General features: G+C 54.5%; 1 protein-coding gene across 1 annotated transcript in view; it reads left to right on the top strand.

Moving 5' to 3' along the window:
- MICALL2 (MICAL like 2) overlaps positions 1-22,343 on the top strand; it is a 32,620-nt gene extending 10,277 nt beyond the window's left edge. Inside the window, exons 2-17 of the mRNA XM_084763589.1 lie at positions 5,353-5,401; positions 9,663-9,804; positions 10,665-10,858; positions 11,527-11,642; positions 12,210-13,214; positions 15,575-15,843; positions 16,793-16,886; positions 17,471-17,613; positions 18,459-18,608; positions 18,762-18,826; positions 18,901-19,024; positions 19,409-19,499; positions 19,601-19,674; positions 20,252-20,366; positions 21,927-21,973; positions 22,125-22,343. Coding sequence (XP_084619715.1) covers positions 5,353-5,401; positions 9,663-9,804; positions 10,665-10,858; positions 11,527-11,642; positions 12,210-13,214; positions 15,575-15,843; positions 16,793-16,886; positions 17,471-17,613; positions 18,459-18,608; positions 18,762-18,826; positions 18,901-19,024; positions 19,409-19,499; positions 19,601-19,674; positions 20,252-20,366; positions 21,927-21,973; positions 22,125-22,198 — 2,752 coding nt within the window. The 3' untranslated portion in view covers positions 22,199-22,343. The remainder of the gene's footprint in view (positions 1-5,352; positions 5,402-9,662; positions 9,805-10,664; positions 10,859-11,526; positions 11,643-12,209; positions 13,215-15,574; positions 15,844-16,792; positions 16,887-17,470; positions 17,614-18,458; positions 18,609-18,761; positions 18,827-18,900; positions 19,025-19,408; positions 19,500-19,600; positions 19,675-20,251; positions 20,367-21,926; positions 21,974-22,124) is intronic.
- The last annotated feature ends 390 nt before the right edge of the window (positions 22,344-22,733 follow it).

Genomic DNA, 22,733 nt, shown 5'->3' on the forward strand with positions numbered 1-22,733 from the left:
CCACCCCCCCCCCCCAACCACTTTCTCTGGTTTTTCAAGACAGGGTTTCTCTGTATAGCCTTGGCTGTCCTGGACACACTCTTTAGATCAGGTTGCCCTGGAACTCACAGCGATTCGCCTGCCTCTGCCTCCCGAGTGCTGGGATTAAAGGCTTTCTTGTATCACCCAGGACCACCTGCTCAAGGTGTGTGTGTTGCATCCGGGAGCACAGCCCATGATGGGCGATACCCTACCACATCAATCATTAATCAAGAAAACGTCCCACAGGCTTGCCTCCAGGCAGTCTGCTAGGCTTTTCCTCAATTGAGTTCCTTCTTCCAAGATGACTCTTGCCTGGGTCAAGTTGACATCAAAACTAGCTAGCACAGCTATCTAGGGGGCCTAGCCTGGGCTACCTGAGACCCTGTCTCAGATGATAGCTTACCTGCCGTAAGTATTCAGTTTGGAGTCTGATGCTGGATCCCTGCTGGACCCTTGATGCTTTCTGGGAAGCTGGCTAGGAAGGCCTCCCTGCAAAGATGGCTAGCCCCATCAGTCAGAACGCCAAGGCATGGCTTACACCTGTAATCCTAGCACTCGGGAGGTAGAGACAGCAGGATCCAGAGTTCCGAGTTGTCTACAAAGTGAGTTTGAGGCTATCCTGGGCTATGTGAGATCCCATTTCAAAAATGACTCAATAGGAGCTGATAACATGGCTCATCAGTTAAAAAAAGCACTGGTAGCTTAACCAGGGGTTCAAAGCCCAGAGCCCACGTGGCGGCTAACAACTGCCTATACTCCAGTTCCAGAGGATCCAGTGCCTTTCCCTGTCCTCTGAGGACACTTCACACGTGTGGTACAAAGACGGATGGGCAGGCGAAGTACCCATACACACAAAACAAAAAATAAAGTCAGGCGCTTTTAATCCTAGCACTCAGGAGGCAGAGGCAGGCGGGTCTCTCTGAGCTCGAGGCTAGCTTGGTCTACAGAGTGTGTCCAGCACCACCAGGGCTACATAGAGAAACTCTGACTCAAAAAAACCAAAAAAGAGGAAGAAAAAAAAAAAAGAAAGAAAGAAAGAAAAGAAAAGAAGAAAGAAAGAAAAAGAAAGAAACAAACAAATAAAATAAAGACAAATAAACTTTTAGATCATAAATGAGTAAAGCCAGAGAGATGGTTTGGTAGGTAAAGGTGCTTTCTGCACAAAGCTGGTGGCCTGGGTTTGACCCCCAGGGCCCACACACAAGAGGAAGGAGAGAACCAATTCCACAAAGCTGTCCCCTGAAGTGTACACATAAGCTGAGGCAGATATACCCCGCTCCACATCATGTGCCCACGCAATCACAGTAATGAGAAAAGTATTCTAGGGCAGTTCTGGTGGACGACCCTAGTTCAGGTCTCAGCAACTCAAGGGCAGAAGTGCTGCCTTCTGTACCCCATCTCTAGGCTGAGCTCAGGGCGTGGGAAAGCAAAGGCACACACATAGCCACTTGGGGACCTGAGTGTCCTCAGGGGACCCTGGCCAGTGTGTCAGGCAGAGATGGAGAACGACTTAGTTTGAGGTCCAGAGGCTGGGCCTGGTGTCAATGGCCTGTGGTGACTGGAGGGACCGGCCAGGGTGGTTCCGTGTGGTCAAGGAGACCTTTTGGGCCCAGGAGGCAGTTTACACTTTGTTCTGAGAGTTAGCTGGTAAGGAAGATTCTATCTTGATCTATGTACCATGCCCTTTCGCAGAGTCCTGCTGCACTGTTGGGGCCGGGAAGGGCTCTCAAGTGTCTGGAACTGTGCGCTAGAGCAAGCAGCAGGGAGGCGCTGGCCTCCCTGGGTGGACAGAGGTGAAAGTAGGAGGCCGGCAGCTGCCTTTTCCTCCTCTGTTTAGAGACAAAACACAGTTTGTTGTCCAGCCTCCTCTCAGTAGCCATTTAGGTCAGTGACCCTGGGCGCCGGGGAAGGGCTTGTGCTTTCAAAGGGTGGAGGATGGGAGGGACCAGTGCGGCTGAGGGAGTCCGGGTTGTCGGTGCAGGCTGGAAACTCACATGCCCGTCGTACGACGGTCTAGGGACACCCCGCATCTGGGGACAGGCTCAGGTGGAGGGTGCCCCACATAGGTGCATGGAGGCCACCCACAATTCTGGGGGCCGAAACCCGCCCTTCCCTGTTCCTGTCATGTGTTGGCTTCACCTCTCACTGTGCGGGTGGTCTTGGCATCTGGAGTGCGTTATCGGAGGTGGTCCTGGCCGGAAGTGCTGGGAGTTTCTTCCTGAAGGGCTGGGCAGCTGGCAGCTGGCGGGCTAGGCTGAAAGCTGAAGGGGAGGTTTTGTTAGGATGGAGGGTAGCACACACACTACAGCCCTGAACCCCACAATGTGGCAGGACTGACAGGTCTCATTTGAGTTAGTCTATAAAATGGGCTTGTAGCCCAGGTTTCTGAGGGTCCTTAGGACATAGAACTGGTCAAGGCATGGCTTCAGAGCCAGGCTGCCCCAGGTTGGGTGGCTATAGGCATCTGAACCTTCCGTCTTTGTTGTTTGAGACACTCCTGTGTCCTGGGAATAGGACTGTCACATTTGGCCAAGCGGTGTCCTGAGCAAGACTCAGATTTGGGCCTGGGATAGAACCAAGTGGTAAAAGGTGTTTTTAGGACAGGTGAGGGTCTAAGGTCTGTTCCTAGAGCCTTAGGGAAGGAAAGAAGGAGGGAGGGAAGAGGGGGAGGAGGGACTGAGGATATGGCTCAATTGGTAAAGCATTTGCCGTGAAGACACAAGGCCCTGAGTTCGAGGCCCAGCATCCATAGAAAAGGGCAGGTGGCAGGCATCTGCCATCTCAGTGCTGGGGTGGCAAGTGGTTGGGGACCGAAGGATCAGTCTCTGGAGTTCCCTGACTGGCCCTGCTAGCTCAATCAGTGAGCCCCAGATTCACTGAGAGTCAGTAAGGCAAGGAGTGATAGAAAAAGACACCTGATATTGACCTATAGCCTTCATATACAGCTGCACACAAATAAACATGCACACACACACACACACACACATGCATAGAAGGCTGAGCAGCCAGGGGGTGGTGGTGTACACCTTCAATCCCAAGACTTGGGAGGCAGTGGCAGGTGCATTGCTTGTGAGTTCAAGGCCAGCCTGGTCTCGGGTCCAGGACAGCCAAGGCTACACAGAGAGACCCTGTCTCGAAAAACCAAAGAAGGAGGAGGAGGAGGAAGAGGAGGAGGAGGAGGAGGAGGCTGAGCAGTATAGCTCAGTAGTAAAGTGCTTACCTAGCATGTGTGAGGCTCTAAATTCAATTCCGAGCATCACACACACACACACACACACACACACACAAAGTTTGGGTTGGAAAAATGAGTAAAGGAGTTTGCTGCCAAGTCCAATGACCTGAGTTCAATTAGTATCCACATGGTGGAAGAAGGGAACCTAATCGCCCCACACATGCATGGTACGATGCCGAACCATAAACACTGACTAAACAAATACAATGTAATACATACTTTAAATAGAAAAGTAAAACCAAGAAAAAAAAGAATTCAGTCTTTTTTTTTTTTTCTTCCTCCCTGAGACAGGGTTTTTCTGTGTAGCTTTGGTTGTCCTGGAATTCTCTTTGTAGACCAGGCTGGCCTCGAACTTACAGAGATCCGCCTACCTCTGCCTCCCTGAGTGCTGGGATTAAAGGTGTGCGTCACCACGCCTGCCCGGCTAAGAATTCAGCCCTAGAAGCTGTGCTGTCCTTAAAGCCAGGGAAACTGGGGTCCCAAGGGAAGTGGCCTGCCAGAGGCAGACTCTAAGAAACAGGACGAGGTGTTCGGTCAGAGACCCTTCCTCTGTGCCAGGAAGCTTCCTGGACAATTTAGGTCACTCAAGTGCCAGCAGCTGCCCCCTGGGACCCACAGACAGCAAGTGGATGGATGGACCGTTGCCCTTTAGCCAGCTTCCCCTGGGATGCCAGCAGGCTGTGGCTGACCTCTCTTGTCAGCACAGGGCTAGACAAGGCAGCTTCTAGATGGGCCGTGGTGTGTCACGTTGAGGGCATTTCAGGGCATGTTGTGACATGCTCATGGAGTCTGGGACCCACTAGGTACTGGGTGGGTGGCACCTCTGGCATCTCTAAGAAAACTGCACCATCCAAGCTGCTTGGGGGCCCGACCTTGGGTTAATTTCCATGGACCAAGTAGGGTCCCTGGTGGACACCAAGTCTCGCCTTCCCAGGAATGAAAGATTGAATGGTTGGTCCTGTCTCCTGCTGCTGAGGGTCTTGCCATGTGTCCTGACGCCTCTCTGCGCTCAGTGTCCAGCCCACAGGACCTGTGAACTTCTAGGATGTATGTGTTTATGAGCTTGTCAGAACAGCGGCCCCCTACGTGCCATGAAAATATCGATGGTAACCAGATTGATATACAGAGAGTCGCCCACTTCCCTTGCGTCATCCCATCTGTCTATATGTTGGCTTTGTTCTCTACCTCAGGGTCTCACGTGTTTATTCCACACCGTCCTTTCTCCATTGCAAGGGGCCTACTCTGAGCTGTGAGCCCGAGGTGGGGGGGACTGTCCATCTCTGCATTTCTCTCCTGCTACTTCTTAAGGGGCCAGGAATGGCCATCAAGGGCTCCTTAGGGGCCAGAAGTGAGGACCGAGCTGGGGACCCACTGTGGGGCACCAGTCCCGAGGTGATAGGAGGCGGTGGCATCATTGTGGTCAGAGTAGGGCCACGAGCCAGACCTGGTGTCAGCCTGCCTGCCCATCTTACATTCGCTCAAGACCTGTTGAATTTACAGCCCCATTCCTGGCCTTAGTTTCCCCCATTTGGGCAAAATGGCCCCCAAGGCCTTACTTCCTTCTTAGAGTTGAGTGGCTTTGTTGAGACAAGGTTGCCCTATATGGACCTACCTCTTCTGGTACTTGATATGTAGACCAGGCTGGCCTTGAACTCAAAGAGATCCTCCTGCCTCTACCTTCTGAGGGCTGGGATTAAAGGCGTGCACCAGCACACCTGGCTTGACACAAGTGTTCCTACCCAACCCCCACCCCTGAGACAGTTTCTCCCTGTAGCCTTGGCTGTCCTGGACTCACTTTGTAGACCAGGCTGGCCTCAAACTCAGAGATTTGCCTGCCTCTGCATCCTGAGGGCTGGGATTAAAGGTGTGTGCTATGACTGGTTGTTGTTGTTGTTGACACAAGTGTTTGTTTGTTTTGTCTTTTGTTTTTTTTTTTTTGAGACAGGGTTTCTCTGTGTAGCCTTGGCTGTCCTGGACTCACTTTGTAGAACAGGCTGGCCTCAAACTCACCGTGATCTACCTGCCTCTGCCTCCCGAGTGCTGGGATTAAAGGCATGCGCCACCACGCCCAGCTTGACACAAGTGTTTTTATCTTTCAGAGACTTCAGTGCCCTTCGGAAAGAAAACATTTATGACAACAACAAGCTGGTGAGTTGGCCAGCTGATGCCCACTGCCTTGTCCTCTAAGCCCCATGCCTCAAACCCCAGCCTCATGTCTGAAGCACCTCTGAGCCTCAGGAAAGCGAGCCTTCCCCTTAGCTATCCAGGGGCCCCATTCTGGACATCTGGTCTCTCCGTTATCTCCTCAGCCAGTCCCATGCTGAGTAAGCTGTGGTCGGAGAGCAACCTCTGATCTTGGATCTTAGGCCCCATGAACCCTCTGTCCCTCGCTGGGGCCCCAGGGAGTGGCAGCCAACCTCCTTTCCTGAGGATGGAGTGGCTGATCCACACAGGGCAGAGCAAAGCCCCTGCAGGCTGTGGGAGGGTGGGTCCTGGTAGTCCTGGGGGTGGACAGGACCTAGTCCTTGGAGACCACCTTCCCTGGCCTTTTGTTTTGTTTGTTTGTTTGCTTGTTTGTTTGGAAACAGGGTTTCTCTTGTGTAGCCTTGGCTGTCCTGGACTTGCTTTCTAGACCAGGCTGGCCTCGAACTCACAGAGATCTGCCTGCCTCTGCCTCTCAAGTGATGGGATTAAAGGCGTGCGCCACCACCACCCAGTGTTCCTTGGCCCCTTGGTTCCAGACCTATTCTGTACTCCCATCATGAGACCCTTCCCTGTACCAGCCTAACTCTCCCTGCTACAGAATAAGCCCCACTGTTCCTTGAACTGTTACACATCTGTTCTTACTCCGAGCCAAGCAAGGTCCACATGGGCCCCTGACACTGATATCTCTGAGGAGGGCCGAGACAGTGGACATGAGATGGTTTACCCATCTAGGCAGGGCAGCCTCTGCAACTTAATTGTCATGAAATACAATTAAAGGTTCAGTTCCGGGCTGAGCTTGGTAGCACAGGCCTTTAATCCCAGCCCCTCGGCCTGGGCATACGGTTCAGTGAGTAAACTGCTTGTGGAGCAAGCATGAAGACCTGAGTTCAAATCTTCAGCATCCATGTGAATGCCGGATGGGTGCGGTAGCTGGCCTGCAATGCCAGTGCATGGGGGATAGAGATGGGGGGGGTTGGGGGGGGGAAGAGGGGTGGGGGGGACCTCCAAGAGCAAGCTGGCTAGCCCAATTGGCTAACTTTGGATTCAACCGAGAAACCTTGAATCAATACATAAGATGGAGAGTGATCAAGGAAGACATCAGTGTCAACCTCCGGCCTCTACACTCATGGCCACACAGGACACACGCACTACATGACATGTACACACATACACACACACACACACACACACACACACACACACGCGCGCGCGCGCGCGCGCATACACGCACACACATTTGAACATGTGTGCACATCCCCCACTAGATGCATATAGAAAAATAAACATAAGGTAGAGAACAATTGAGGGAAACATCTGACCTTCATCTCTGCCTTCCACATGCATGTGTACATGTATGTGCACACACACACACACACACACACACATACAATAGAGGCAGTTCCTCAGGTGTTGCCTGCATTGCAGAAGCTTACAGCCATGTGTGGCCGAGGTCAGGGTGGCTGGAACACTATTCTAATGGCACTGGGTGTGAGATGGGCATATGTGCTAAGGAGATGAGACCGCAAGAACGGGTGCACGGGTGCCTTGTTTGCAGGCCAGCTTGGGCAAGGGCCCTGGGGCTATAGGGTGCCCGGCGGGACACACACTTGAGGGTCCTAGCTGGGTGGCGTAGGGTCTTTAGGCAGGCGCAATACATGGCAGAGAAAGGACTTTGGTCTTTCCCTCCTGGGAAACGCGAACCTGGAGGCTCTCATTCCCCGGGCTCTGCAGGAGAGAGGTGCACACAGAGGGCACATATGGCCCCCAATGAGACTGACCAGGTTCTGGGCATGCTCTGGAGGTCAGGGAGATCTAAGGCTTGGTATGAGTGTGTATGGGGGCCTTAAGGGGATGCACATGTGGGAGGAGCATAAGAACCCCAACTTGATGTCTACGTGGAGGCCACACAGGCATCTGGAAGAGGAACCTTAGTGAAGGGAACTACAGGAGAGCTCTGGGAGCCACCAGGATGTGGGTAGTCAAAAGGGACAAGGCCCATGACATCAGTGCCTCTGCCCTAAGCTAAAGGGAGCTCTGGGAGCGTTACTTTTTTTTTTTTTTTTTTAGTTTTTTAGGTTTTGCAGTACTCAGAGCAGAGCTTCACACATACTAGGCAGGTGCTCTACCACTGAGCCACACCCCAGCCCCTCACTGGGGGATTCTAGGCAGGTGCTCTACCACTGAGCCACACCCCAACCCCTCACTGGGGGATTCTAGGCAGGTGCTCTACCACTGAGCCACACCCCAGCCCCTCACTGGGGGATTCTAGGCAGGTGCTCTACCACTGAGCCACACCCCAGCCCCTCACTGGGGGGATTCTAGGGAGGTGCTCTACCACTGAGCCACACCCCAGCCCCTCACTGGGGGATACTAGGCAAGGGCCAGCCCCTCCCTGGGGGATTCTAGGCAGGTGCTCTACCACTGAGCCACACCCCAGCCCCTCACTGGGGGATTCTGGGCAGGTGCTCTACCACTGAGCCACACTCCAGCCCCTCACTGAGGGATTCTAGGCAGGTGCTCTACCACTGAGCCATACTCCCAGTGCCAGCACTAGCCCTGGACTTGTAATCCTCTTGCCTCAGCCTGCTGAGTATCTAGGACTACAAGCTTGTACTGCCAGGCTTGGCTCTAGGAGTCTTTCACGGGGGGGGGGGGGCATGTCCTCACCCCACCCCTGGAGCTCATCACTTTGGAACCAACCCTGAGCCTCCACGGCCTTACCGAGCCAAACCTCATCTACTTAGAGCATCTGGTCTATGATGTGGCTGACACCCTGAGCCGGGGACAGGAGACAATGGGCTGGGAAGGCCAGGAACCTACATATACAGGGCACCTACTGCATACCAGACCATTGCATTGCCAGCTCAGTGTCTCTCCCACCTCCACTGTCTGCTGCCTATCTCCAGCACCACACATACTGACCTATATATGGCTTTGGTTGGCCACACCCCCCCAACCCCCAACCCCCCCCACCCCCGCTTTCTTCCCTTGCCGAGTAACCCTTGGACTCTGCCCTATTCTCTCTCTTGGCTTCACTGAGATACCCACCTGTGGTAGTTGCTACTTCCACCCACTCAAGCCCTTGTCAAGCTGCCAACTGTGGCTGCAGGCCTCTCATCTCAGCTACTTGGGAGGTTGAGGCAGGATGATTATGAGTTCAAGAGTATGCTGGCCTATGGAGTGAGTTCAAGACCTGGGCCAGGCCTACTTAGTAATAAATAGTAAAGGGGGACTGGGAATGTGACCCAGCCTTAGAGCACCTGCCTAGCATCCTCCAGTGAGGGGCTGGGATGTGGCTCAGTGGTAGAACACCTGCCTAGAATCCCCCAGTGAGGGGCTGGGGTGTGGCTCAGTGGTAGAGCACCTGCCTAGCATCCTCCAGTGAGGGGCTGGGATGTGGCTCAGTGGTAGAGCACCTGCCTAGAATCCCCCAGTGAGGGGCTGGGGTGTGGCTCAGTGGTAGAGCACCTGCCCAGAATCCCCCCAGTGAGGGGCTGGGGTGTGGCTCAGTGGTAGAGTACCTGCCTAGAATCCCCCAGTGAGGGGCTGGGGTGTGGCTCAGTGGTAGAGCACCTGCCCAGAATCCCCCCAGTGAGGGGCTGGGGTGTGGCTCAGTGGTAGAGCACCTGCCCAGAATCCCCCAGTGAGGGGCTGGGGTGTGGCTCAGTGGTAGAGCCCCTGCCTAGAATCCCCCAGTGAGAGGCTGGGGTGTGGCTCAGTGGTAGAGCACCTGTCTAGAATCCCCCAGTGAGGGGCTGGGGTGTGGCTCAGTGGTAGAGCACCTGCCTAGAATCCTCCAGTGAGGGGCTGGGGTGTGACTCAGTGGTAGAGCCCCTGCCTAGAATCCTCCAGTGAGGGGCTGGGGGTGTGGCTCAGTGGTAGAGCCCCTGCCTAGAATTCCCCAGTGAGGGGCTGGGGTGTGACTCAGTGGTAGAACCTCTGCCTAGCATGTTGGAAGTCCTGGGTTCAATTCATAGCATCTTCCCCCAGCATACAACTTGCCTCTTGTATGGTCTCTTTAGAAGCATCTGTTCGGACTTTGAGCTTTATACACATGGACAGGCTGAGCCTGTCTTGGAGGTCACTCAGGCAGGAGCTCTTGGACTTGGAGCCCAGGCTTCATTGTGTCCCTCTTTTAGCTGGCCTGGTGGCCCAACCATCGTTTTTCCTACTGTCTGTCCCACTGACTTAAACCTCTCTCCAGGCCTTCCAAGTGGCTGAAAAACAGCTGGGCATCCCAGCCCTGCTGGATGCCGAGGACATGGTGGCCTTGAAGGTTCCAGACCGGCTGAGCATCCTCACCTATGTGTCACAGTATTACAACTACTTCCATGGCCGGTCGCCAAGTGAGTATCTGTCCAGAAGGGCCCTCCCTTGCCAAGGGCATACCCAAGAAGACTGCTGATGTCGTCAGGGTCACCAGCCCATGCCTCAGTGGCCCTTCTTGGCCCCTTGCCCATTTTCAGTTCTCATGATCCTGTACTGATGGGTAGTAACACAGGGAGGGTACCTTTCTGAGACTACACATGTGGATCTCTGTAGCCATGCCTGTTACCAAGGAGACCAAGGGCCTTTGTGCAAGTGTAGAGTGAGGGCCCTGGGCTCCCTTATTCCCCAACCTAGTCCTGCCAGGGAATGCTCATCTAGGCTTGTGTCCACCCTGTGTTCCTACATACAGATATACTCTTGTCCCCGTCTTTCTACCCTCTTTGTCTACCTCGACCCCCGGGGATCTCAGTGGGCACCTGGAATCATTCGGCAGACCCTGAGTGATGCTGGGTTGACTGTGGTGATGGAAGCCGTGTGGCTCAGGCAGGGATGGGCAGGGCAGAGCAGACAGACCGGGTCTTCTCCCGGCCCTGTGAGTGGGGAGCTGCTTGGCTCCCTGCACCACATTCCTCTTATTGCTTTAGAAATCTCCGGAATCCCCCTGGGCCAAGGGCCAGCCCCACTGGTGGTTTGGAAACAGAAAAGTCCCTTTCCGTGACCCTACATGGGGCTGTCGGCTAGGAGAAGGGGGGTGAAGTCCAGGCCAAGGTTTTCTGGGAAGAATGTGCCCTCGGGCTGCCCTTCCTCAGCTCTGCATCCCCCCAGCTGTTCTAGGGGCCCCTGTGCCTTTCACTGTGGGCACAAGGACCTCTTAGAGGGTCCAAGCTCTGGGTGAGAACCCCCCTCCCCGACTCCTGTTTTCTGTGTCTCATGCCAGTTGGGGGCATGGCTGGTATGAAGAGACCCTCATCAGACTCGACTGAAGAACTTTCTGGAAAGAAGAAGGTTGTGGCCCAGCCTGCCAAGTTGCCTTCAGCTGCTCCAACCCAGAGGTCACCACTGTCTCCAGCTAGGACAAACCCTGTGGTCCAGAGGAGTGAAGGTGGCCTAGAGAGGCCATCCCCAAAGGCTGTAAGCATAGCCTGGTTGAGTGGGCATTGGAGGGCTGTGGGATGTTTCTCTTAGGGTACAGCGCCCTTTCCCATTGCTTTGTATCCAGTGTGCCCACTGAGGTGGCTTTCCTAGGCATGGCAAGAGTTGTGATTTCCCATAGTACAAATGGGTAAACTGAGGCACGAGAGGTCCTCCAGTTTGGAATGGAGCTGGAACCATAGACCTTTCCAGGCTGGTTAGGTTGTTGTCCTCTTTCCTGTGTGGGAAGGGGCACTGGGTTGGACCTTTCTTCCCTGGCCAGCCATGCAGTGTTGGGCGTGAGCGCCCCCTGCTGTCCTTCAGTGGTTACTCTAGGTTCCATGAAGCCAGGAGCAAGGAAGGCCTGGGTCCTAGGAGGTGGGGCGAGGGGGATTGGAGGGGTAGCATAAGGTACTAGGTTTGTCTCTAGCCCCACACTGGCTCCCAGGATCCCCAAAGTCCAGTCTCCTGCTCCCTGACAGGGCCAGTTTGAAGTCTCGGAGTGTGTAGCCGTGCCTATGCCCTGGCTAGTGGCTCTTCAGGGCGTCAGTTTTTCCAGCCTATAAAGGTGGAGGTCTGTTGGCCACCTCTGGGCTGAGGTGGGGGGGGGGGGTTGAAGATGCCAGCTGCCCCACGGTGACCCATGATCCCCCCAACCCCCATTGCAGGTTCTGGGGACTGCGGGCAGCTCTGTTAGCAACAGCTGTGGGGTCTGTGGCAAACACGTTCACCTTGTGCAGCGGCACCTGGCTGATGGGCGGCTATACCACCGAAGCTGCTTCAGGTATGGCTCTCTTTCCCGCTCACACACCTCTCCTGGCTCCCATGGTCCTCTTAGCTGTCTTCCATGGCGACAGTACTGCTGAACCCCAATAGCCTCCTTTGATGTCCCCTTCTGGACACACTGACTCATTCTCCCTTGTCTTCTCAGCCCTTTGTGGGTTTGTTTTGTTCTATTTTTAACTCTGTGACCCTTAGTCATCTCCCTTCTTGCCACCCGGAGCCTCTAGATTTGGGAGACAAGAAGTGAATCCCATGTCCCTCTTTTGCAAGCTTGGGGTAGTTGGACTCCTGGAAGTGGGGCACACCATGAAGTCTCTATGTGTGCATATGGTGACATGTTTGAGCACTTCCTGTGGTGTCCACACTCATGACAGGGGGACTAGTGGAGGCTGCAACTCACAATGATTGAAATCATTAATGGACACTTGATGAATGGATGGGTGACCGCATGAGTGGATGGAGGAGTAGGCAGTGCGTGCCTCCGGGAACTTGCCGTGAATAAGGGAGGGGGAGAATGGATGACTGAGCAATAGCACCAGCCCTGACGCTCTATGGCTTCCTCCCACAGGTGTAAACAGTGTTCCAACACGCTGCATTCAGGGGCCTACCGTGCCACGGGAGAGCCAGGGGTCTTTGTCTGTACTAATCACAGCCAAGAAGTCACCCCTGTGAGCCCTAAGTTGTCAAGCCTGGCCTCCAGGCAGCCAAAGGGTGCTGCTGCAGACAGCAAGCCAATCAGCGCCTCACGGAAGGTTCAGGAGACAAATGGAGAGGTGACACCGCTAAAGGCCAGGGCACCGCTGAGGGCCTGGGAACCTGCTGTAGGCAACACGACGGCCAAAGGTTTCGTCCAGACTGAACTCAACCAGCCAGCTACCTCCCGCGTCCATGTGGGGAGCCCTGTGAGGCCCAGGTTACCCACAAGTCCAGTGGCCACTAATTCTGTGAATAGCAAAGCTATCACCCATGTGACTAACAGCTCCCCGACAAGATGGTCATCACCTGCTCAGAGCAGCACAGTGACCGTCGGTTCCCGTCCTGTTGTGTCCCCAAGTGCTCCAGACTCTCACACGTCTGTACCCCAAGTCCAGGCAGCTTCAAAAGGTGTTAAGACTCCCCTCATCTTGAGCACGGACTCTCCAAGCACAGCAGCCACCCCAGCCTGGACCCCTTCAGCCTCTAGGACCCAGCAGGCCCGAGAGAAATTTTTCCAGAACCCTTCTCCGGCCCCAGCCCCAGCCAGAAGCAGTCCTGCCAGCAAGGCCCCCACTGTGGTAAATGCTCTCAATGGCAGGGTCCCCCCTGGGGTGAATACCCCCACCAGCAAAGCCCCTACTGTGGCGAATGCCACTGATGGCAAGGTGTCCACAGTGGTGAGTGCTCCTGCTGGCAGGGTCACCGCTGTGGTAACTGCCTCCACCAGCAAGCTCACCACTGTGGTGAGTGCCTCTGCCAGCAAGGTCTCGGCTGTTGTGAATACCTCTGCCCAGGAGAGCAGCCGGGAGCAAGCACTAAGTGTCCTTAGGAAGGCCCTGCCGGGGCTGACAGGAGCTGGTACCCAGGCTCCAAGCAGGTAGGTGGGAGAGATGTGGGATGTGGCTCTGATCTGCTCACCAGGACATGGAGAAGTCTGTCCCTCCATGACTGTGTGGCCTTAGCCTCCTTATCTGGGAAGTGGAGGTCGGGGACATGATAGAGGCAGGGATTCAGGGCATGGTGGTCTTACAAGCATTGGTGACTGCTGGTGGCCCACTCTAGACTGGTGCTCCAAGGCCCTTATGAGCAGGGAAACAGGTGTTGACTGGGAGCCACACTGGCTCCATGCCTTGGATGGCTTGCATGAGTGGACTGGGGTTCTGAGCATCCCTTTGTGCCTGACATCTACAGTTTCTTCCACTGGGCACTGACCATACGGTGTGGACAGAGGGGGGAGAGTCACCCCTTGCAGGACAGCTTCAGTGATGGAAGTGTGTCCTGTAGTGGGCCACATACTCCATCAAGGCCCAGGAGGACGGAGGAGTTTCATTCTCCCCAACATCTGGAGTTTCCTGGCATCCTTTGGTTGGTGGCTGCCTCACTCCATCTCTAATTCCATTGTTGCATGGACTCTGCTTTCTCTTTCTCTGTCTCTTCTTTTTTATTTTCTTTTGTAGAGTGCTGGAGATGGAGTTGAGGGTATCTTATATGCTAGGCAGGGGCTCTATCACTGAGCCACACCCCAGCCCCTCACTGGGGGATTCTGGGCAGGTGCTCTACCACTGAGCCACACCCCAGCCCCTCACTGGGGGATTCTAGGCAGGGGCTCTACCACTGAGCCACACCCCAGCCCCTCACTGGGGGATTCTGGGCAGGTGCTCTACCACTGAGCCACACCCCAGCCCCTCACTGAGGGATTCTAGGCAGGAGTTCTACCACTGAGCCACACCCCAGCCCCTCACTGGGGGATTCTAGGCAGGTGCTCTACCACTGAACCACACCCCAAGTCTCTCTCTCTCTCTTTTTTTTCTTTTTTTTTTCGAGACAGGGTTTCTCTGTGTAGCCTTGACTGTCCTGGACTCGCTTTGTAGACCAGGCTGGCCTCGAACTCACAGCCATCCGCCTGCCTCTGCCTCCCGAGTGCTGAGTTTAAAGGCGTGCGCCACCATGCCCGGCTAGTCTCTCTTTTTTTTTTTCATTATATGTGATGTGTTTGTGAGGAGGAGTGCACATGTCACAATGTCTGTGTGGAGGTCAGAGAACAATTTTATGGAGTTGTTTTTTTTTTTTCTTTTTCTTCCCATGTTTATGTAGGAGGTTGAATTTAGGCTGTCAGGCTTTCATGGCAAGTACTTTTATCCAGTGAGCCATTTTGTCTGCTCAGTCCTTGTGGTTTTAAGACAAGGTCTCATGAACATATCCCAGTCCTCTGATTTACAAGCTGACCTTCAATTCCAAATCCTGTTGTCTGAGCTTCCGCGGTGCTGGGATTACAGGTGTGCAGCACCACACCTGTGTTGTCTGTCTCCTATAAGGTTAGAGCTTTTGAAAGAGGACCGATGTATTCTAGTGTGACTGCATTTTAAAGTGGTCACATCTACTGAGGCCCCCCTATTCATTCATTCATTCATTCATTCATTCATTCATTCATTTTTTTCTGTCTGTCTTTCTTAGACAAGCCCTCTCTACATGTAGCCCTGGCCATCCTGGAACTTGTTTTGTAGACCAGGCTGGCCTCCAACCACTTGCTTCTGCCTCCTGAGTGCTGGGATTAAAGGTGCACACTACCACTTTTTAAAAATGAGCCCATACCCCAAGCTCCCCAGAGACTCCCCAGCGGATCTGAGTTTTAGGGGACCCCCATTCAACCCAGTACAGCTGTCTAGTGAGTCAAGAGGTTCTATCCTGGGTTGGTCCATGTATTCCGAGTGGGACATTCCTGGCTTGTAACTGCCTGAACACACCCCCGTCTGGTGCCGAGAGGCTCCTGGGCTGGTCCTGGGATCAGGAGATTGAATATGTTGAAGGCCTCTGCCTTCAGGGTAGGCTTGGCAGAGCTTGGGGCAGTGTACCTGCATGCGTGTTGCTAAGACAATGCAGGTAAGCCATCGCCATGCAGCCCAGGTTGGGGCTAGGACCTGAGCAGGACTGTTCAAGCCCCTGAGTAAGTTGATACTGAGCCGGGCAAGTGCAGACCAGCCTGGACCTTCCATGGTGCTTCAGCTCTGACGCACTATGCGTGATGTATTTGGGGGACATTTTAATCCCAAAGGATACCAGGTTGAATAGTGCAAAACAGCTACCAATGCATGTAAGGGCCCCAAGCATATGCCATGGGCCATCTGGCCTGGGGTTGACTGCCCTCTGTTTCATTGGGGTCACTCTGGCAACCAGCTTCTGGGGGAGAGTGTGACTCCTTGATTCACCCATATATGATGCCCGCTCTCTTCCCCGCAGGCCTTCCCCAGCCTCTTCCTCTGTCCCAACCACCCTTCCGAAGAATGAAGTGCCACAAACCGTCCCTTCAGCCAAGCTGTCACATTCAGCCACCCCCCAGGCCCTTAACCGCACTTTGAAGACGGAGCTTACAGTCCCCCCGAGTGTAGGCAATACCCCCTGGGCATCTGGAACCCTCCAAGATGGCAAAAAGAGCCAGGGTATATCTGCAGGGCTTGGCAAGACCAGCGCTGGCTCCAGGTCACAAGCAGCAGTGGCCGCAGTAAAGGGTAAGACTCCCTTCTACGGGATGGAGAGGGGTCCCTGGGCTCTGCCACTCTACATGCGTTGTTATGTGTCCTGGCTGCTTTCCTCTCTGAAGGGTGTTCTGGGTGTTGGCTGTTCTGTGACTCAGCTCTCAACACCCTTAGTCCTCTACGGGTCTTCATCTGCCATCCCTATGTAGCTATGTGGCCAGGATTCCCAGGGTTACACCATGACCATTGTCCCAGATTCATATCTAAACCCAGGCCACTGTGCGTTCTGTCCTGAGCTGTGTCCCCAGGGTGCAGAAGGAGGGCCCCATACACCTTCACAATGGGCCTGTCTAGGATTGGGGTCCTGTTGTACCCCTGGCAGCTCTTCCCAGACACTCTGGGTCTGCATGCCCCTGCCTTATCTGTGGGTGTCTGGGAAGAGTGGGGCTCAGGATGCACTGCAGAGGTATCTTTCTGCAACTCTCTCTCTCTCTCTCTCTCTCTCTCTCTCTCTCTCTCTCTCTCTCTCTCTTTTCAAGACAGGGTTTCTCTGTATAGTCCTGGCTGTCCTGGAACTCACTCTGTAGATCAGGCTGGCCTTGAACTCACAAGCAATCCGCCTGCCTCTGCCTCCCAAGTTCTGCAACTTTCTCTTTGACTGACTTCCCTGTTGAGCCACGGTTAGGTGTGAGCTGAGGATGACTATGGACAAGTAGCCACGCCCAGTCATTCCTCATGATGTCACACATGGAGAGTCAGGCCACCGGGCTTCCTTTCCATGTCAACATCCATTTGACAGATTGGAAATTGAGGCCCAGAAAGGGGCAGCGATGCCCTCAGGAGTATACAACACAGCGGCCAGGCTAGAAGCCCCACCTGTGTCCTGTGTGCTGGATTGGCTCTGGGCGTGTCAAAGGGTGCAGGTAGTTATAAGGAGACATCCCAACCTATCTTACCTACCTGATCTGTTCCTTACACTCAGGTCCAGGTTCCAGCTGTCAGGAAGGCCAGGAGGAGGGGCCAGAGGGATGGAGGGCCCGCCTGAAGCCTGTGGATAAGAAAAACCCTGCTGGGAGGTGAGCAGGGGTGGCTGTGTAGGGCTCACTTGGCAGGGCAGCACCTGTGCTCATGGGTCTGCAGTCTGAGCTGAGCCAGCACACAGCAGGTGCTGTACATGAGACCATGGCCGTGTCCATCGGGGACTGACCCAGTTCTGGCCAGAAGACCTACATGCACTTGGACATTTCAGTATCTGTAGATAATTGCCTCATACCAGCTTGAGTGTTCTGAGACTCTTCACCTGCCAGGTGATGGGGACAGGGTGTCAGGGACACCTCATTTTGGTGGGATCACTTAAGGGATGTGGCGAATGCAGGGCAGCTGGCGTGTTATGCCAAGCAGCTCACCTGGTTTGGGGTGCCAGTGCATCTTGTCTCTGCAAGCCTGAGGCCCCCGGCCCCCACAGGGAGCATGTAGCGGCCCACAGCCCTGTGCCCTGGGGTTGAAAGCAGACAGGTCCTAGACTTAGAGGCCGGGATGATACAGGCCTGGCTAGGTGGCTTCCTTGAGAGCGTGTGGACCTTGGACACAGGCATATGGCCTTGAGACAGACTCCTAACTGTCCCCGTCTGGACTGGGACTCACTTTATTTTCCACCCAGGGCTCTGGAGCAAAAAGATCCAAGGACAGAGGACACTCCCAGGAAAGCCACCAGCAGCTCTGACTCTAGCATTCACATCACCTTGACTCCCGTTCAGCTCAAGGGGACACCATGCCCGGCTGGTTCTGGGCCCAGCCTTGCAGGTAATGCTTGTGGGAAATACAGGTGTGTCCTTGTGTGGGGTATGCATACTTACTGAGGTCAGGCAGAGGCCCTGTTTAGCCAGAGGGGGTGCTTACATATGGTAGGAATATATGTACATGTGTGTTCCTGGATGGGTTTAATGTGCATTCATGTATTCAGGCACAAGATATGTGTTTACGTATATATGGTGATGTATGACACGTATATGTGAGGATGTGTGTACATGCATGTTTAGACACAGGACTTATGTAGGCATATATTTTTGGATATAAGGTATCAATATGTACATGCATGCATAGATATAGAAAATATATGTGAATGTATGTGTTTACACACTGGATAAATGTGTGCACATGTGTTTTTACCTGGGATGTACGAGGCATGTTCAAGCATAGCCTATATGTGTGCACATGTGTGTTCAGGCATCAGATATACATGGGTGAGACATGGCCTGCATATGTGCACATGTAGATTCATGTATGTATGTATGTGTGTGAGGCATGTTCAGACAATAGTCAGATATATGTGCATGTATGTATCAGGCATGGATGCTCATGCATGTTTAGGTATGCCTGTCAATACATATGTGTTGGGTCATGCTTGCTTTTAGTCCAGTTGTACCATCTGTGGGTCACATCTGTGATGCCAGCAGCACTGGCCTTCTGGGTCTGTTGGATGCTGCCTCCCTGGGTGGACATGGCCAGCCTCGACAGGACAGGGTGACCTCTTGGGAGGCGCGTGACATTGCAACACTGGCTGGCCTGGGGCAGAGTAGAGGCTTAGAGCTCTGGCCAGCAGGCTTGACACGTGTCTCTGCCCCCTCCCCCAACCTTTGTGCCCGCAGCCCCCTCGCCTTCTCCATCACACCGCAAGAAACTAGCTGTCCCTCCCAGCCTTGATGTTTCCGCTGATTGGCTCCAGTCAGAGCCCAGGAAGCCAGAAGACCGGTCCAGGAGCTGGAAGGAGAAGGAGACGGCCACCTGGGGGACAAGAGGTCGGTCCCAGAGATGCCATCCTGTTTGGAATGTGATGAAAGGGGCAATGCTTGCTGGGGCTCACGGCCTAGAGTAGAGTGGTCAGGCCACGTCCAGGTTCTGTCGGGCTTGGTGCCCTCAAGACTCTGGGCCTCAGTCTGTCTGTTTTCCAGAGAGGCCCGCCATCCAGGACAGTGTCCTTGCTCCCCCCGGAGAGGTTGTGACCTCCCCAGTCAGGGTGAGTATGCTGGGCATCAGGGGGCAGCTAGGCCTTGGTCCTGTGCTTGTGCTCATTATCCAATGGTCCCTCAGCTACACCCCAGTTACATCTCCCAGGAGGAGCTGCAGAGGCAGCTGCAGGAAATTGAACATCAGCTGGATGCCCTAGAGCTCAGGGGTGTGGAGCTGGAGAAGAGGCTGCGGGCAGCCGAGGGAGGTGAGCAGCTTGTGGGGGGGGTGCCCCTACCAGTGGCCATGCCCCATTACTGACCATGGACCCACTGGGGGCCACACTCTTATCATCTTTCCGTGTTCCTAAATGGCTAGCCTACCACTACTGGCCATACCCTACCGCTGACCACGCCCTACGAGTTGGCCACGTCCCCATATGGTTGGCCATCCCTTACTGGCCACGCCTCCTTGTGGTACAGGCCGGCTCCATCCCATGCTAGTTGCAGACTGGCTATGCCCAGGCTGGCTTTAGGTCCTCCTCCTGCAGTACCTCTAGCTAGCTTTCTCTCTGTCCCAGGTCTGCCCTTCTGCACCAGGGTGGGTGTCGGGCACTCTGTGGTCTCCCTGCTCCAGCTGTGTCTCTCCACAGATGCCGCCGAGGATGGCCTCATGGTGGACTGGTTCCGGCTTATTCATGAGAAGCAGCTGCTGCTGAGGCTCGAATCGGAACTCATGTACAAGTGCGAACCCCCAAGCCTTGCGGTGCCCTGTGGGGAGCAGCCGGTGGATGGGGCTGGGGATAGCCTGGTCAGGTTGAGTCTCAGCCATATGTGTCCTGCAGGTCCAAGGACCAGCACCTGGAGGAGCGGCAAATGGACCTCCAGGGCGAGCTGCGCAGGCTGATGGACAAGCCAGGTGCGCGGCTGTCCCCGGGAAGGCTGGCCTGAGAGCCGTAGACCCATCTGCCAACTTCCCCGTTTGCTCTGCTTTGACCCGTGAGAGTCTAATGGTGATATGGTTGTGGCTAAGCCATGAGGCTTTTGCTCCTATGCTTCTGGCTGTGTGACCTCCGAGAAATGCCTTAGCTGGTCTGTGCCTGAGTCTGATGCTCTGCAAAGTAAGGGCCTCACAGTGTGCTCCCCCTGTTCCCCGGACCCCGACATCTAGTGTGGGGTCCAAGGGGATGACGTGGGAGGGGCCTGTTTAGCGATGAGAACGGCCTACCCACCATATCCTGGCTGTAGGACCCCTGCCTCAGCCATAGCAAAGCCAGAGAGACCAGAGGCCCCACACTCGGGCTATATGGCTTGTTCTTTGATCTGGCCGACTCTGTAAGCTCTTCCATCAAGCACTCCCCTCCAACGGGGCGGGCGGCGGAGGTGGGGGGGGGTGGGGGGGTGAGGGGGTTGGGTTGGGAGGGGGGAGTCCAACCATAGCAGGCAGTGTCCCTGAACGGAATGGGGCTCCTACTTATGGCAGGCTGTCTCCACAGAGGGTCTGAAGTCCCCCCAGGACCGCCAGCGGGAGCAGGAGCTGCTGAGTCAATATGTGAACACCGTGAATGACCGCAGTGACATCGTTGACTTCCTGGATGAGGACCGGCTCCGGTGAGGGACGGGAGACCCAGCTGGCAGGCGGGCTGCCTTTTAGTCAGTGGAAGCCAGGTTGCGTTACATAAGAGGACTTGGGGTTGGGAGCCTAGCCCTCCCTTAGGGCCCCTTCCCGTATTACTGCCTCGTACAGCTCAGGAAGGAAATGGCAGCCATGGGTGGCTAATAGACCAAGGGTCTTTGGACTGCGAAACCGAACAGCTAAGCCTAAAATGGCTTTAAAAAAATATTTGTTTATTCGCTATTTTTATATGTGTGCTTGTGTTCCTGCAAGAATACGTGTACGCCATATGTATACAAGAGCCTGTGAAAGCTAGAAGAGGGCATCAAATCCCCTGGAACTCTACTTATAGGTGGTTGTAAATTGCTCTGTGGGTGCTGGGATTGAAGCTGGGTCCTCTGCAAAGGGAGTTGAGTGCTGAACCATTTACCCAGCCCCTAAAACTTCGTGTTTATGTAGGCCACCTTCTAGAGAGTGAGGACAGTGGCTGGCCAGAGTGTTCCAAAGTGGCCTAGCCCTGGGGTGCTCCCTCTTAGATGGGTTCTTCTGGCCTTATGTCCCTTCTTCTGAGCATTACTTTCTCTGGGCACAGTAGTGGTTGTAGTGAGAAATTATCGTGTGTGTGTGTGTGTGTGTGTGTGTGTGTGTGTGTGTGTGTGTATGTGTGTGTGTGTGTGTATGTGTGTGTGTGTTGCTGGAAATAAACTTAGCCTCATGAATACTAGGCAAGTGTTCTGCCACTGTACCCCCAACCCCTCATTGGGGGATTCTAGACAGGTGCTCTACCACTGAGCCACACCCCAGCCCCTCACTGGGGGATTCTAGGCAGGTGCTCTACCACTGAGCCACACCCCAGCCCCTCACTGGGGGATTCTAGGCAGGTGCTCTACTACTGAGTCACACCCCAGCCCCTCACTGGGGGATTCTAGGCAGGGGCTCTACCACTGAGCCACACCCCAGCCCCTCACTGGGGGATTCTAGGCAGGTGCTCTACTACTGAGTCACACCCCAGCTCCTCACTGGGGGATTCTAGGCAGGGGCTCTACCACTGAGCCACACCCCAGCCTCTCACCAAAGTTACTTTATATGAGGACTCTAACACAGCCATGCCCCAGCCCCTCACTGGGGGCTGCCAGTGTTGTGCTACAGCCCCAGCACTGTTACTTTAATTTGAGGCATGGTCTTCCTGAGTTGCCCAGGCTGGCCTTGAACTCACCCTTTGGCCCAGGCAGGCTTCAAACTCAATCCTCCTGCCCAGGGCTTTCAAGTAGCTGCTGTGATGTGCCTGCACCAGCAAGCCCAATTTAGCACTTAATTTTAACCAGACATCTAGGAGAGGTGGTACACACCTGAAATCCCAGCACTCAGGGAGGCAGAGGCAGATGTATCTCAGTGAGTTCGAGGCCAGCCTGGTCTATAAAGCTACACAGAGAAACCCTGTCTTGAGAAAACAAACAAACAAATAAACAGATGAGGTGTTAGGGAGAAAGCATCTGTTCTCTAAAGCTCTCCAGGACCTACATCTCTCACAGTCAGTTACCATTTCCCCATTCCAGGGAACAAGAGGAGGATGAAATGCTGGAGAGTATGATCCAGAACCTGGGTAATTATGGGGCCCAGCAGGGCCCTGGGAGAATGCGCTTCCCAGCTTGAGTGGGGGCGGGGCCTCCGGTGGGCGTGGCGGGCCCCACAGGTGGCAGGAAGGAAACACCCAGAGATTCACCTGAAGCTCCATGGCTCTGTCCTCCCCTCAGATCTCCAGAGGAAGAAGTCCAAGTTCCGCTTTTCCAAGATCTGGTCCTCGAAGAGCAAAGGCGGCCAGATGTGAGCTGCGCATCGCTAGCACCAGGGCCCTGGCCCATCTCAGGAAGAGACCGGTGCTGTGGTCCCAGATGGGATGCTTGGGGGTACCAGGGCCCATGCCTCCTGCTCTGGGTCCTTGTAACCTCAATAAAGACATTGACCCTCTCACATTTGCCTGTGTATGTCACTGTGCCAGGGGCTGGGCTGTGCCAGATGCTTTGGGTGGGCGCTCTTCTCTGTCCTAGTTTTCTTCTCTGTTGCCATGACAAAAATATTCTAACAGCAATTAAAGGGGGAAAGAGTTGGTTTTTGCACCCACTTTCAGGTTACAGTCTGTTAGTGCAGGGAAGTCATGTGACCGGGCTTTGAGCAGCCAGCCGCATCACATTCAGAGTCAAAAAACAGAAATGGCTATGTACATCCTTGGAGCTCAGTTTTCTTTTGTATGGGTGGAGGGGTGGGGGCGGGGGAGGTTGAGACACGGTTTCTCTGTGTAGCCCTGGCTGGCCTGGAACTCACTCTGTGGACCAGGCTGGTCTCAAACTTAAAGAGATATGCCT

The sequence above is a fragment of the Acomys minous genome, assembly GCF_964271855.1.
Source record: "Acomys minous genome assembly, chromosome: 16".
In the NCBI taxonomy this organism is placed as follows: Eukaryota; Metazoa; Chordata; class Mammalia; order Rodentia; family Muridae; genus Acomys; species Acomys minous.